Source organism: Onthophagus taurus, chromosome 3 (genome assembly GCF_036711975.1).
Source record: "Onthophagus taurus isolate NC chromosome 3, IU_Otau_3.0, whole genome shotgun sequence".
In the NCBI taxonomy this organism is placed as follows: domain Eukaryota; kingdom Metazoa; phylum Arthropoda; class Insecta; order Coleoptera; family Scarabaeidae; genus Onthophagus; species Onthophagus taurus.
In genome coordinates this window covers 10,891,391-10,908,051 of record NC_091968.1, presented here as the reverse complement: position 1 = coordinate 10,908,051, position 16,661 = coordinate 10,891,391, and the positions used below count along the sequence as shown (strand labels likewise).

Below are 16,661 nucleotides of genomic sequence, written 5' to 3'. Positions count from 1 at the left end.
AGGATGTTTTTGATGTAGTAACAAAAGATGAAAGGAAGCCAGTTCAAAGTACAGAGAAATAAGAAGAAAATTAAAAAAAAAATAGATAATCAAAGACATAAAAGCACAATGCTAATGGAAAGGATGGAGGAAGCTTCAATGACACACATCTTAAGCTGTGGAAATGCACATGAAATGTAGGAAAAAATTATTCTCAATTTACGAATATAAATGTGAAGTGATACTGAAATACGTAGGCGAAAGCATGTCAGTTTTTCTAGCGAAATTGGAGGAAATTGCTAGCTAATTAAAACAGATAGGGGAACCAATTTTCGACCAAAAGATAACCATGTCGTTGCCAGAACCGTACAAACATTTTGTATCTGTATAAGAGTCAGTTCCATCGAACAATCAATCAATATGTGAATTAACATCACGGTTGTTGATTGAGGAGCAAAGAATAACAACAAACGAAAAAAACGGAAACCGTTTTTTTGTCAGAAAGAAAAGATGAGAAGAAAATAATAAAATGCTTTTAATGCGGAAAATTTGGAAATATTAAACAAAATTGTAAGAAGAAAAAGAGGATAGAGCAAAAAATTGTTTAAAGATAAAAAAAAACAACAAACAGAATGAGAAACCTAATAACAACAATAAAGTTAATGCATTCATAAGCACAGCCGTAATAAATTAGACAATAAATAAGACAGATTGGATATTGGACAGTGGTGCAAAAGATCACGTGTGTTGTCAGATAGAACAATTTGTAGAAATGGCAAGATTGGAATCTGCAAAGAAAATAAAAATTGGAGATGGAATTGGAGAATTGGATGTCTTAGATGCTACAACAGTAGGAAGAATTCGGTGGAAATGTTCAAGAATCATCATGTGGCTTAAAAATCGATAACTTTTTTTAAATCAATGTGAAATGACTCAAACGACACGATAAAAATAAAAAGAAAGTGCGGAAAATTGTAAAACATACCGAAAAATCACATTAAAGTTTCGATGTGACGTCACGTTTTGTGACATTCGGGCTTCCCGAAACTTTCTAGTTCTAGGTCTATACCTTTTCAAACACAAATTGGCACTAATCAGAATCAAAATGACATTAGTCAAAATCATATTGGCAATATCAATTTCAAATTGGCATTGGTCAAAATCAAATTGACAATAATCAAAATTAAAATGGCATTAGTCAATATCAAATTGGCAATAAACAATATCATATTAGCATTAATCAACAAATTTAGCACTAATCAAAAGCAAATCGGCATTAAACAAAATCAAAATGACATTAGTCCATATCATATTGGCACTTATGAATTTTAAATTGACATGGAAATAAAATTATATATCAGCATTAAATAAAATGAAATGGGCAAAAACATTTTATTGACTTACAAACACAGTAGATAACAATTATATTACTTAAGAAAGTAGGTAACGTTATGTTTTAAATAACACTCTTAAAAATTTATATCTTTATAGATGATCCCGGTCAGCACCAGCCAAGATGTTATTTAGCTGTACAGCCATATCTGCTTTTACTCCTGCTTTTAATGCAGACCACGCTTGTTCAATAGGATTAAACATAGGGCTGTACGGACTTAGTCGTAAAAGTGTGTGGTCTTCAAATTCGTTTTCTGCAAAAACCTCTTCAATAGTAGAGTGGCATGGAGCATTATCAATAACTAATGCAACTCCAGTTTGGTAAAGGCCTTGCGCTCTTCTTAGGCATTGCCTCACAAATTCATTTGCTTCCGGCTTCTTGAAAGAGCCCCGACGTAGTTCGGAATGAATTAGCCCCATGTTTCCAATGCATCCTATTAGGTGAATATTCGACCCTCTGCAACCTGCAGACACTGTTGTGTAGCGAGTCCCTTTTTTTGAACGACCCTGAGTCCGCGATATGAACAAATTAAAGTTTGTCTCGTCCATGTATATGATAGGTATATTTTGTGCTTGAAGATCCAATAAATTTTCTACATAAATACTCCTGCTTGTTTTCGTTTGAATACTATTCGCGTTCTCTGGTTCTCTACGAGCAGTCTTCAAAGTAAACATCAATCCATTGAGATGCTGTCGAACGCATTCGTTGGAGACATTGAGTGCAAAATCTTCACGGATTTTTTCACTCAGTCCTTTAAGAGTAATTTTAGGATTTTCTTCGACTGAACGTTCCATGAATTGACGGTGCTCATCAGTTATTTTAGCTCTACGTTTACCTCCTCGCTGCTTTTCCGGTTGTTCTTGGTTGTTAACCCATCGATACGCGGTTCTTTTTGGCACCTGTAGTACGTTTGCAAGATTACGCCAGTCACCATTGGCATTATACAAAGCGCAAATCTGTGTCCTCAGATTTGCAGCAGCATTTTTCTTTAAATAAGGCATCTCGTGTGAATATAATAGTTGAAATCTCGCAATAAATTACCATAAACTTGACAATAACCGATAAGTTAACAATTGTTTGACACCGATTTATACATTTATTTTTCATGCCATCTTGATATTGTTTGGTGCCAATATGATATGGACCATGTGGGGGATCTCAAATGAATGAAAATTGTAACTGTCGTCAACGCCATCCGATGTCACCGTCCATAACTAATTCTACACAAATTCAAATTTAAACAACCTTTAAGGTGGCTTATATTTCATTTCTTTTTTTTTTGTATTCATCTTTGATTAATTAAGTCAAATTAAGTGATGTCAAATATAAATGATATTGATAAATCAGTTAATTTTTTTAATAAGTGTAATTTTGTAATTAAGTGTAAAAAACATTTAAAATTTTTTAAATGATAAAAATGTCGGTTATTAATCCTTGCTGTGTACCATCTTGTGATGATAGCCATTAAAAGGTAAATTATAAAAATTATTAATTAATACAGCATAATTACTTTCATTCTGTATTTCTAGATATTATTTTCCGACCGACCCTATTATTCGAATGGCTTGGCTCTCTGGAATACACAATTCAAAATTATTTGAATTTATTAATGATAAGCGTCTAAGTAACTATTGTGTTTGCCCCAACCATTTTGCAACAATGTGCAAATATGTTGAGAAGAAATTGAAAAAGCTACCTACATTATGCTTACTAGGTAAATGAAATTTTGGATAAAAAGTTTATTTTTTAATCTATATATGTTTTTTAAATCATTTAGATTTATAAGAAGAAACTATAAATAATTGCTTTTTGTTTCCACAAGATCAACCAACAGAAGATACTTCAGGTATGCTGCATGGTATGAAATTAATTATTTAGTTTCATAATTCATTATATACCATATTATATATGTTTATACCCCGACATGCCATATATATATATTTATACCCCCACATATGTATGTATGCCCCGACAAACTTCCTAGTGTAACTAGTTCAACTGTTATGCAAGTCTATCCTGGATGTAGTAAACAATAAGGTTGCGAAATTGCTTCAACCTCATTTTGTGAGGAAAATTCTGTCATTTCATTAGAAATGAATTGGAAACGGTTCCACCTAACTGATGAAAAAGAAATAATTGGTAAATACCATAAAAACTGAATAATCATTCTTATTTAAAATTATCTTTATTTTTGTAGATAAGAAACGGAGGAAATTACCTTTTACAAAGAACTGCAGCAATTGCAACCTAACTGGAGTAAAAAAAGCGTTGTGTCGCGCTAAGAAAAATGCCAGAATAATAAGGCAAAAGCTAATACAATTGAGGAAAAATCCTCAGGTATTGGTGAACCTCAAATATTTGAATAAAGAAACTAGAAATTTCTTTAGCAGCCAGTCCCGAAATTAGAAAAAAGAAGTGCTGGCTCTTTCCATTTACAAACAAAGTGGTAAAGGATACCGGTTCTTATCAAATTTCTTTTCATTACCATCCAGGAAGACGCTACAAAAACTGTTAGGGTAAACAAAATGTAACATTATTCTATTTATTGAACTAAAACTAGAACTAATAATAGCACTATCACTAGAACTAACACTAGCTAGAAATTTTCGAAGTGATTTCGAGTCGTCTTCGATAGTTCTAGTTTAATTACACCGGCCGCGAAAGCCTTCGTACTTATATTCTATTTATGTTACCAAATTTTATTAGTTTTGAGAATAATAAATTATTATGTTGAAATTAGATCTTTCATTTAAAATATATTTATTTCCTTTTTTCAAAGCAATATTAGTTGTGTTATTTTTAAATTTGGCGGTTAAAGTTAGCCCCAACGATCTGGCAACGTCGCTCGCTTCGCTTCGATGCGCAGCGAACAATGTTGCCAGATCGTTGGTTAGCCCAGTTTTACACCATTATCCTAGTGGAAGTTGGTTTTAATCTATGATTAGTACTCTGCGGTGACATCGGATGGCGCTGTACGCAATGTACAATTTAATTAGGTAGAGTTGGCCCAAGGTTTATATATTAAAGGTTGTCTAAGTACCTATGCTGCAATACTTTGATTTAGTTTGTGGGCGAGGGGCAAGAGCAGGAGTGTTTCGTGACATAAGCGATCACGGATTGCGCACGCAACCTCATGGCCATGTGGTGCTCCGTGCATTTGTTTAATTTGAATTGCTTGGCGGTATTATTTTCCACATGTGACGTAATGCGCAGTATGATTGCGTATGAATCTAGACAACCTCTTATATATAAACCTTGGAGTTGGCCATCTCTATCCTTCCTTGTCTCTGATATGGACTAATATCATTTTGATTTTGTTTAATGCCAATTTGCTTTTGATTAGTGCTAAATTTGTTGATTAATGCCAATATGATATTGTTTATTGCCAATTTGATATTGACTAATGCCATTTTAATTTTGATTATTGTCAATTTGATTTTGACTAATGCCAATTTGAAATTGACATTGCCAATTTGATTTTGACTAATGTCATTTTGATTCTGATTAGTGCCAATTTGAGCTTGAAAAGGTATAGTGATAGTGTTAAACTAGATTACAAACAGAATTACACAGGGTCACGTGGGTTACGATAATTAATTAACACAGTGTAGAATCATGTAGCCGTCTTGAAAGACGTGCGGCTAAACCTGAATGTTTCTAGTTCTCAGTCTAGTGTTAGTTCTAGTTTTACACTATCACTAGAACTAACACTAGACCTAGAACTAGAAAGTTTCGGGTTTAGCCGTGCGTCTGAGGAAACCCGATACCTTTTGATTCTAGGTCTAGTGTTAGTTCTAGTTTTAGTTTAATATAAAGTATACAACAATCTAACGCTGAATAACAACTAACACTACCATTAGAACTAACACTAGACTTATATCTAGAAACATTTGGGTTTAGCCGTCTTAAGAGACGCAGGGCTAAACCTAAATGCTTCAAGTTCTAGGTCTAGTGTTAATTCTAATTTTTCATCCAATAAAAATATACAAGAATCTAGCCCTGAACAACAATTAAAAGTAGAACTACCGTACTAGATTTATACATGATATAGATAAATCGGAGAACACTCCGAGTTTATCTACAAACATGGAATAGAGCAACTTAAGGTTTACTGTTTTAAGTTTTTAATTTAAAAATAAAAATACTTTCTTACCATTAGATTCATCCGTAGTTAAATAACTTTTCGAAACCCTCTTTTCCGGTTCAATATCAATAGGAGCACTAATTTTAAATTTTAAAGCCATTTTAACATCGTCTTGATTAATCCCAGTTTGATTTCTACTCCTTCTATGTACCTTAACCTCCCCAACATCATTTTGGCATTTTAATCGTTCCTGCCACGCTTTTAACCTTGCATCTCTATCATCTGCCTTCCCAATATTCACTGGAATTGAAGATTCAATTTGGCCCATTTGATTTACATTTATAATCTCTTTCTCCGCTATCAATTCAGTTTGACCCGATGATGGACTGGACGGAGATGAAGATTGTAATGAAGATGTTGATGTTAATGAAGTTTCAATTGGATTAATTTCTGATTGTCTTTTAAATCTTCTTGTACGTCTCGTTGCTGAAAATCGATCAAATTGACCATCTCCTAACGTTTCTTTTGGTTCGATTTCTTCGGGACTGTGTAGAGATGAAGATTCTTTTGAAGGCAACGAAGATCTTCCTAAAAGTCTTCTACAAGGACTTGGTTGAATCGGTTCTCGTTTATCAACGGGTGATGGAGTAAAAATTTTTCTGATCGCTGGGGGTGTTTCGATATTATCTTGATCAATTTCAACTTTATTACTGATCATTTCTTCTTGAGCACCATCAACTTCGTGTTTTGAAATGTTACTTTTTTCTGAGGGGTTTGATGGGGTATCACTTGGTCTTCGAATATATAGTGTTAATCGATCATGAGCAGGTTTCTCTCCTAAAGAAGCAATTAAAGATTTTCTGTTATCATCGTCTTCTTCTTCGGTTATTTCGATTCTGGTTCTTGGTAAAGTGTGATATCTAAATCTAGAATCTTCTTTAGTTTCTTCAGTGCTATTCGCGACGTTTAAATTTGATTTTCTCCACGCTGATTTATCTTTAACTTGGGGTTGAACTTCCTCAACGGCTTCCATTGCTCCAACAACATCCGCATTTTCAATCGCAACGGAAGGTTTCCAATCGGGATAAACTTTTCTATAACTATTTTGACCGCCTGTGTAAACTTGTTTTCCTTCGGGTAAAGTGTCTAAAGTATTATTACTTCGATCGCTTTCTGAATCAATTTCCAAAGATTTTCTGTTTGTGTTTGTTATCATTCTTCTTCTGTCTTGTCTTCTGTTTATATTTTCTTCAACAACTTGATCGTTTTCGTTGGCTTGTAGCCAAGATTCAATTTTTTGTCTCCATTCTTTCTTCGTTGATTGATTTTTTTCGTCGAAAACGTCACTTTTTGCTTCTTCTGCTAAAGGTGAAGGTGATGATGGTCGTTCTCGATCTGAAGAGAAATCGGCTGATAGCAAAGTTGGTCTTTTTCTTGATGGTCCACTTCCACGAGCTCTCCGAGCCCAAGATCGATCTAAACTCCCCCAAGATTTTCTTTCCCGATTTGAAGCATCATTTCCGTTCGATTGGTGATGAGAAGAACTTCTTAAAAATTCCATTAAGGTTCCTTCATCTTCTTCGGAGAGAACCCGACTTCTTCGGCGTCGCAAACTTCCATTCGGAGTTATATCGGGGGATTTTTCCTCTTTGGAGTTTGAGTTATCGCCGTTGAAAGAACCGAGTCTTTTTCGATTTAAACATGGCGATCCAGGAATACTCGATATTTCTTCTTCAGATGTTACGTTACTTCCACTTCCGGGTTTTCTTCCCTACAAAAATTAATTCATTAAAATTAATTAATTAAATCAAAATCTATTACTTTTTTCATTTGAAAACCAGATCTTGAATCGTAAATCTGAGTATCAATAATTTCTGAATCAGGACTTCCAACTAATCCCACTAAAATACAAACAAAAATAAATTACGATAATTAAGGTATTATTATTATTATTATTACTTTGACGTCTTTTCGTAGCTAATAATTCCTCTCTTTGCCTCCTTCTTGCGTTAGCCTGCTCTTCTTGTAACCGCCTCCGTTCGTTTTCAGTTACAGCTTGTTTAAATTTGCAATAAAATCCGTGAAATATCCGGAAACATTCTTCCAGTTTGAATGTGTTAATGTCTTCGCAGAAAAAGTCTGTTAATTGAATTCGAACGTTTTCTAATTGAATGAGACTTTCTTGGAGTTGTTCTACTTCACGTTCGGCCATCTAAAATAATAAAAATAATTAATAAATATTTATAAAATAAATAATAACCGCCAAATAGCAAAAATAACATTGACAATTAGTACGCGTTTCTGATAATAGATGGCAATATGTGACAAGGGTTACAAACTTTAATATTTATAAAAATTAAGTTATTTAATAAATTTGCGAATTAAGAAACTAAATTAATTAAAAATAAGCGTATAAATAAAATATTTGATTAAAAATATACGCAGTTGAGTAATTTAGGTTGGTATCACTTAAAGATTTATAATTGACAATGACAGCTCAACAAGTTAAGCCTCAATAAGCTTACTTCCCCTGAACGAACAGATAATGATCTTCCCCCGGCCGCTGTGCGAGACATAGTTTTGCGGAGGAATAACCTACAAGTAGTTGTTGGATGCGAGGCCAATGCGCACCACACAATGTGGGCAAGCAAATAAATGAAAGAGGTGAGTTACTTTTTGACTACCTATTAGGAGAGGGGCTTACTGCTAATAATGTAAGCGCCAAACCAACCTTTGTTACCAGAAATAGAGCAAATGTACTTGACATTACATTCAGCTCAAAGATAACTTCCTGGAGGGTATCCTCTAAACCAGCGGTCGGCAACCTTATCCAGCCTAAGGGCTCATTCTAACATAATTTACTCCTGAAGGGCGCATGAATGGTTGACGCAAATAAAATGTTAAACAAGGATAAAAAAGATGTTTCTTAGGCACCTACATGAGGCATAGATAATACATAAGTCAGTAGCAGTTGCTAGTAATTTCAACAATTAGTGTGATCCTTGACCTTGCGTTTCTTCTGACAGCTTGTTGAAATCTGGCTCATAATTTGATGTACCTGTCCTTAAACAATGGTCCAAATTGATATTTGTCATTCTGCTTCTATATTTTGATTTCAAGTGCTTCATTGTTGAAAACATGGATTCGCATGCGTACGTTGAAGCACTATACGCGTGTATCTTAAGAGATAATGCTCTTAAAATAGGATATTTATTTCCATCAACAATATTCCAAAAGTTTTCGTCCCTCATGTATGATTTCAGGCTCAAGTCGTTCTTCATGGTTATTATTTCCAGCTTTAATTCATCGTAATTTTCTATGTCAAAATAGTTTTTGATCTTCTTTGAAACATCACCTGATACGATCACCTTCTGCGAATGGGTTAATTATGAACTCCAGGATAGGTTCAAGATTCTTAAATTGTTGGAAACGAGAATTAAATTCGTCCAAAAGTGTATTTAATTGTGAGGCAAACAAACTGGTATCAATATCTTTTTCACATACATTCATGTGATCGAACATTTTCTTTAAGTTTGGGAAGTGTGAAATTGAATTTCTCAGTAAATGGGATTTCCATAGTGTCAATTTGGCTTTGAATGTATTCACCGATCCAACCATTTTCGCAACATGACGATTTTTTCCTTGCATTTCCAGGTTCAGTTCATTAAGTTTTATTGTTATATCAGTGAGAAACCCCAAACCTGCATGCGGGATCACGCACTGTGGATAATCTTCGTTTCTCGTTGACAAGAACTGTTTGATTTCGTTTATCAAACTGAGAAAGCGTACAAGTACTTTGCCTCTGCTCAGCCATCGAACTTCTGTATGCAATATCAAGTCCGCGTATTCAGCATCTTCATCTTGTAAAAGCTGCCGAAACAAACGGTGTCGCATTGCCGCAGCCCTAATAGAGTTGATTATCTTTACGACAATCTTCATGACGTGTTCAAAACGAATAGTTTTGGCACACAACGCCTCTTGGTGGATGATACAGTGGTAATGAGCGAATTGAGAAAACACATAATTTGCCATACAAAGTGCAACGAAGCCATTTTTATTACCTATCATTACAGGCGCACCATCAGTCACTATGGCAGCTAACTTTTTTAATGGTAACTGACTTTCTTCAGCAAAGTTTATAAACGCATCGTAAATATCTTTACCTTGTGTGCGACCCTTCAGCGGCAACAATTTTAAAAATTCCTCCTTTGTGGTAAAATCATGAAATACCATTTTAATAATAATACATAGCTGTGCAGTGTTGGAAATGTCGGTAGACTCGTCGAGTTGAAGGCTTCCTTTATTATTTCCCCGTCTACAAAAGGCTTTTTCTTCTTAGCCAACAAATGAGAAACCTTCAAAGATACAACAGTAGCACTTTTCGAAATTTGAACTGGTCTGGTGAAAACACTTTGTTGTTTTGTTATATTTGTCTTCAATTCGCCGACACGTTTCTTCCGGATTTCAGTATTTGGGGAAAAACTACTGTTACACGACACATGCAGGGTATTGAAGTGTCTTTCAATGTTACTTTTTTTAGGCACTGTTACACTGGCGTTGCATAATAAACAAATACTTTTTCCGTTAAACTCAATAAAAAAGAACTGTTCTTCCCACTCTTTATTAAAATAGTAAGTCCTTGGTCTTTTAAGGCTCGTACAGACACGTTTAGTAATTTAGTCGAGTAGCGAGTAGCCACTTACCACTGGAACGTTTAGTAGATGGCAACTGTCCACATTTAATACGCTCAAGACACTTTAGTGGTACTCAAGATGAACAAACGACGTCATCGCTCGCAATACAATTGCTAATTCGCTAAACTAAATTTATGCGTTCGCACGTGTTCAGTGGCAGTTGTGAGTAGTGGGGGTACGCTACTCGACCGAAAAAATAGAATCAAATGGATCTACTCGACTAAATCATTTTAGTAAACTACTCGACTAAATTGTACTGTCCGCACGTGGCGAGTTAATAAATTACTCGCTACTCGACTAAATTACTAAACGTGTCTGTACGGGCCTTTACTCATGATATTTTTTGACAAGTATGCAGCTAAAACTGACGATAAAAATGCGGCAACTTAACTCGAAGTATCGCAGCGTACTGAGTACTGACTCACTCGAGTGGGCGGCAGCCCGGCAGGCTGCGTAGGCTTATTCCAAGAAACGACATGTTACGTGTTTTTGTGTTTGTGGAGGGCGCATGAGGAAGTCCCCGAGGGTGCACGTGCGCCCGCGGTCACAGCGTTGCCGTCCGCTGCTCTAAACCATCGTGTTCAGATCATAGACATATTCAATTTAAAATTGACCTAGGGATGAAATCGGACTGTACGTACCGTTATCCCCGTAGCACTAATTGGGATCTGTTTAAGGCAACTCTTAAACACTGCAGATAACTTGCAGATAACCTACCTAGTGTCATCGCCACCGTTAGGAACTGTGATCAGATTGAAATAGCGACGGACCAGATCCCTGTGGCAATTCGTTCTACCTATCACAGTAGCAGTCCACTGAAGGTGAAAAGTAATAATCGGGGCACACCCTGGTGGAACGAATCTCTTAGCTCTGAAAGACAAGAGGTCCGGAGGTTTTTTAAGAGGGCCAAGACATTAGGTGAATGGGAGAAATATAAACAAGCTCTAACGAATTACACCAAAAACATACGTAAGGCAAAAAGAGAGTCTTGGAAGAGGTTCTGTGAGGGAATGAAAGACACACCCAGCAGTGCAAGAATTCACAAGATTCTCGCTAGAGATCCGTCACTGCCCCCGGACTCACTTAAGCTGCCTGACGAAATTCAACTGAGTCTCGTTAGAGCTTCTCATGCAGACTCACTTCCCAAGAAGCTTGATGATGGGGTCTAATAATGTCAGAGCGGGCTATTCCTGCATGGCAAAGCGCCCCTCAATTACGGATTGGAGTGTAGCTAGAAAAGTCGTCACTTGCATATCCGTCGACCAGGTGATTCAAACGTTTAAGCCGTTCAAATCGCCCGGAGAAGACAATATCTTTCCTGCTTTGTTACAGCAGGGAAGCCTCCCTTAGGAAGGTCACTATTGGTAACAATTTTCAGAGCGAGAAAATATGTACCGGCAGAATGGACTAAGGTAAGGGTATCTTATATACCTAAAGCGAATCATTCGGTCCCTACTCCTAATGCTTTTCGACCCATCAGCTTGACGTCATTTCTGTTGAAAACCCTTGTTTTCACCAGTACGCTTATCAAACGAGAATGTCGGCAGAATTGGCTCTACACAACTTGGTTGCTAGAGTATCTAGAACCCTCCAGGACAAAGAGATATAGAAGATGCGTTCAACAACGCAATATCTTGAAAGAGCTGCTCTTGACAGGGGAGTGGAAGCAGCTATAGTGGGCTGGATCCGCAATATGCTGTTAGGAAAAGCAATTGTCTTCAACAACCAAATTTTACTTACAATAAAAAAAATAACAATAGAAGTATTCGACGCGTTTCGAAGAACAGTGGTCGATCAAAAAATGCTGGAACCAAACCTCTTCAGTTACGACGTAGGGATGAACTCTAACTGTAACTCTAAACTCACTTCCCCGGGCCGATGATGTTTGCGATGTTGAGTCTAGTAACTTCCCGGCGAAAGTTTTCTTGGAATCCTTTCTCTGAACCAAAAAGATTAGCTGCCCAGATGGTCGGAGAGAGCTTTTTTGTTTCTATAAAGTTTGTAAAACTTTATTGCTCCCGGGAAACATGCAAACATGTTGTTTGCGATGTTTTAGGAAACAAGCCCGGCGAAAGATTTCTGTTGTTCAGATGTCCGCCACATTCTAGTTCACTCCACGGTGTCACGATACGGTTTAGGCCGGGAGGTGGCTGTCCGCAGTTAGGTGTTATCCCTTTGGTCCCTTCTGGTTGATGATCTGATTGCGATAGTCGAAGCCGTTGGTGTAGAAATACACAGTGTATGCTGATGACATTGTCGTTATGGTCAAAGGAACCTGTTTGTCGAGGATATCCAAAGTCCTCCAAAGTAGTGGCTAGTGATGGACAATACTTTGAATAAAAAGTAATGTACCGTTATTCCACAAACTTATTTGTACTCCGAAAAAATCGTCCTTGATTATATGAAAGCTAAGAAACAATTCTTGCACAAAACTAAAGCTTAAATCTTCTACTTTCAGATAATATAAACGTTATTGTTTCAGCAGTAACAGGATTTTATAGAAAAAATTTAATGTAATGGCATTTTTTTGAAGCTTAGCAAAAACCCTGCAAATTTTAGTTATAACCTAGTTTAGTTATCCCTTCAGCAGGAGACAAAAATTGGCTGAACTAATCTGCCCAACTATCCAAGTTTTTGTCTAGGTAATGCTAGACAAAACCCTCTCATGGAATGGACATTTGCAGTGAGTTTTACACAAAGCTAGACTATCCTCATGGACTTGTCGTAGTCTTTGTGGACAATGTGACTGTGGTTAGACCTATGATCTCATACGAAGCAGCAGCCTGATATAGAAACGTCCGACAGACTTTAGTTATCAGTAAACCTTCACGAATTCAACGAGTAGCTGGATTGGCAATCTCTAGTGCTATCTCCTTTTTTTTTTTATTACAATTTGGGACGCAAACAGGGAGAACATCCCCAGTGAAGCATCCTCACAAAATATCGAAATTAACATTATATTTCATAAAGAGACAATACACTTAGAAACATAAGCAAGAAATTTAAATATAAAGAAAAGTAGTTACAATGTTTTTACAAAGCTAATACAGAATTAAAGTGGTTCGCAACTAAACAATATCGCGCAACACGAAATCTTTAAACGAACGCAATGACAGCTCAAATAGAGAAACATGGTTGAAGCTCTGGTTGTAAGTATTAAGAACTCGTATGATTGGCGAATTAGAATAAGTATTCGTATTAGATGTGTGCAAACGAAAAGTGATATTATTCCGGGTGAAGCGCTGTGGAATATTAAAATTCAGCTCGGATAGAAGATCAGGGACATCCAGCATGCCGTTAACAATTTTGAAAAGAAATACCAGGTCAGACAAGAGCCGCCGTTGCCTTAGAGGCAATAGGTTGAAAACCGTACAGCGTCTGTCGTAATCGCAGTACGGAAGATAATATTTATACGCCAAGTGACGAATAAAGCGACGTTGAATGGCTTCGATGCGATCACGATAGACGGCGTACATGGGACTCCACACCACAGAACCATAGCTTAATACACTGTTTACAAATGCCATATAAAGGGACTTTATACAGGTAACATTGGTGAAATTTCTGCTTATTCTGATAACGAACCCCAAGTTACGTAATGCTTTTTTCACCATAAGGTCGATATGAAGGTGGAATCGCAGTTTGGAATCAAGAGTAACACCAAGATCCTTCACTCTGTCAGTGGACGCAATAGCTCTGCCGTTAAAACTGTAATAAAAGTTAACCGGATATCGTTTCCATGTAAACGTAATTTTTTGACATTTGTAGTAATTAAGATGAAGTTTGTTGATGAGACAGTAGTCATGCAAACGGTCAAGGTCTTCCTGAAGCCGTAGACAGTCGAGACTTGATGTTATATTTGTAAATATTTTATTATCATCTGCATACAGCAGGAATTTGGAAAACTTAAAGCAGGAAGCAATATCATTAATATAAATTAAAAATAATGTTGGTCCAAGATGGCTGACTTGAGGCACACCGGAAGAGATGGACTTATAACCGGATAGAAAGCCACCAACCTTGAAGCCACTGCCTGCCTGATAAATATGATATAATCCAGTGAACGATGCCATTTGGGATGTTAAAGGAAAAGAGTTTTTGAACAAGAATTGTATGGTCAATCTTGTCGAAAGCTTTAGAATAATCTGTGTAAATAGCATCGACTTGAGAGTTTTCATTTAGGGCAGAATGAATAAAATTAACGTAGGATACCAAATTAGTCTCAGTCGATCGTCCGGGCAAGAAACCGTGTTGTTCATGAATAAAAGAGTGAGTAATCGACTGGCTAAAGTATTCCTGGACAATTTTCTCAAAAACCGTGGGAATAGCCGAGAGAATAGAAATCGGGCGGTAATTTGAAACCAACTGCTTGTCGCCGGATTTAAAAATTGGGACGACGAAAGCCGTCTTCCACTTGCTCGGAAATGCCCCTTCAAGTAATGACTTCGAAAAAATTAAAAACAGGGGTGAAGACAGTTCACTAGCAAACTCCTTTAGGAAGGACGAAGGAATACTATCTGGACCTGGGCTAGATGACTTGTCAAGGTGTGACAGAATGTTAAGAACCGCATCCACAGAAAACCAAGGTGAAACACCGGGAATCGATGGTGCCATCTACAAAAACCGACGAGAAGTACTCTCCTAACGCAGATGAGATATCAGGACCCGAGTTCACAGTCGATCCATCAGCAGAAATCATGGATGCTGGCATGCCAGACGCAGAACCCTTTTTCGAATTAATGAAGGACCAGATCTCCCTCGGGTTCCCGGACACCCCCGTCTGAACGGAATTCAGATAGGCTCTGTGATCAATAGCTATAGCTATAGCTTTGCATTTGCATGTAGAGAAAGTGGCTAAAAGTACCATTTACAGATTTAAGCAATATTGCTTAAAGGATCAGTATGATATGTCGTACCAATGGGCTGTGGAAGACATTATAAGCACTGATATTGTGGTATCAATGCCGCAGATTTGGGGGGATCACTATCAGTGATTCATTAATCACTCGATACCAGATTGTACGGCAGTCCTGAATCGAAAACGAATATTCTGTGGTTCAGGCAGATATGTGCATGTTCACAGATGGATCAAAAACGCCGGAAGGGGTTTTCGGTATACTGCCAGGCGTCTCGGATTAAGCAACTTTACAGTCTGGGTACGCACTGTACTGTATTCCAGGCGGAAGTATTTGCTATTGACATGGGTGCTACAATCCTTCTTGAGAGAGGAGGGAAGAACATGATAGTACGATTTTTCTCAGACAGTGAAGCCGCTCCACAGGCGCTGCAGGCCGTGGAAACGGTGTCGGCTCTGGCCAATGACTGTAAAACACCTTTAAACACACTGAGTTACGATAACAGAGTTTCTCTGATCTGGTTCCCAGGTCACTCTGGGGTTGCTGGTAATGAAGCGGCAGATGAGCTAGCACGATAGGGCAGCGCTAAAGTATTTGTGGGGCCAGAGCCAGCAGTTGGAGTATCATTTGCGTTGGCCAAACATAGGATTAGACTGTGGGCTGAAGAGAGACTACTATGGACCAGTTCTCCTGGAATGAGACATGCTAAGTTGTTTATTAACGTCGCCACTGTCAAACCCGAGAATGTTTTAGGATTTGCTCGTAGCAGCAGTAAAGTTTTAATGGGTGTCTTTACGGGGCATTGCCGATTAATAGCCGACGATGTTGAATGTCGACTATGCGCGAAGGACGAGCATGTTTTATGCCACTGCTCTGCTGTTAATCGTATCAGATTCTCGATTATTGGGTCGCAGTTTATCTCCCCAAAGGATGCGAATGACTTTTCACAGAGAAATTTGATAACGTTATCTATCGGGGTACAATAGATCCTTAGGATCGCGGTACATGGTTGGTTGGTCCGCCTATCCGATATGTAATTTATGTAAATGTAATGTAAGTTAAAACTTTTAAAATAAAATTACCATAAGAAATTCACTCATTTGATGCTTAATATCATGTTCAGTTGTGGGCAATTCAATTTGTTTCTTAATTTTTTTAATTCTCGAGTCCAAAGTGTTGATTTCGTTCTGTAATTGTTCAACGGTTGTTCTAAAATAAAGATTAATTAAATTAAGATAAATTTTATTAACAACAATTTACTTTGCAGCATCTTCCAGAACACTTGTATTATCGGTAAACGATAATAACTTCTTATTTCTTTTTTCAGCTTGCTGAAAAATTAGTTTTTTATTAAATTAATATCACTTTTTTTAAACTTACTAAAGCAACGAAATGTATTAAGTTCATGTTAGGTTTATTAGCTCTAATGTCCGTTATCTTCTGTAAAGATGAAAGTTTTACTCCAGCTGCATTTCCGGCGTAACCACCCTTTGAAAAAAAAGCAAATTAATTGTAAAACATTAATGTTTTAAATACTTACTGAGTTTAAAAAGTTTCCAGCTACTAAAATCATGTATAAAACTTCTTGTAATGGTTTATTGGTCATCAGATCTATTACAAAGATTATATTAATTAAATTCATTTAAATTTATTAA

At 36.9% G+C, this 16,661-nt stretch overlaps 1 protein-coding gene across 2 annotated transcripts in view; it reads right to left on the bottom strand.

Moving 5' to 3' along the window:
* The window catches only part of LOC111418977 (formin 3), a 70,858-nt gene that overhangs the window by 1,866 nt on the left and 52,331 nt on the right, over positions 1-16,661 (bottom strand). For both annotated transcript variants that reach the window (XM_023051706.2, XM_023051707.2), the window contains exons 10-16: positions 16,547-16,617; positions 16,387-16,494; positions 16,267-16,337; positions 16,089-16,215; positions 7,416-7,668; positions 7,278-7,357; positions 5,526-7,227 (exon numbers count right to left, since the gene is read on the bottom strand). In XM_023051706.2, the coding sequence (XP_022907474.2) occupies positions 5,526-7,227; positions 7,278-7,357; positions 7,416-7,668; positions 16,089-16,215; positions 16,267-16,337; positions 16,387-16,494; positions 16,547-16,617 (2,412 nt within the window). The remainder of the gene's footprint in view (positions 1-5,525; positions 7,228-7,277; positions 7,358-7,415; positions 7,669-16,088; positions 16,216-16,266; positions 16,338-16,386; positions 16,495-16,546; positions 16,618-16,661) is intronic.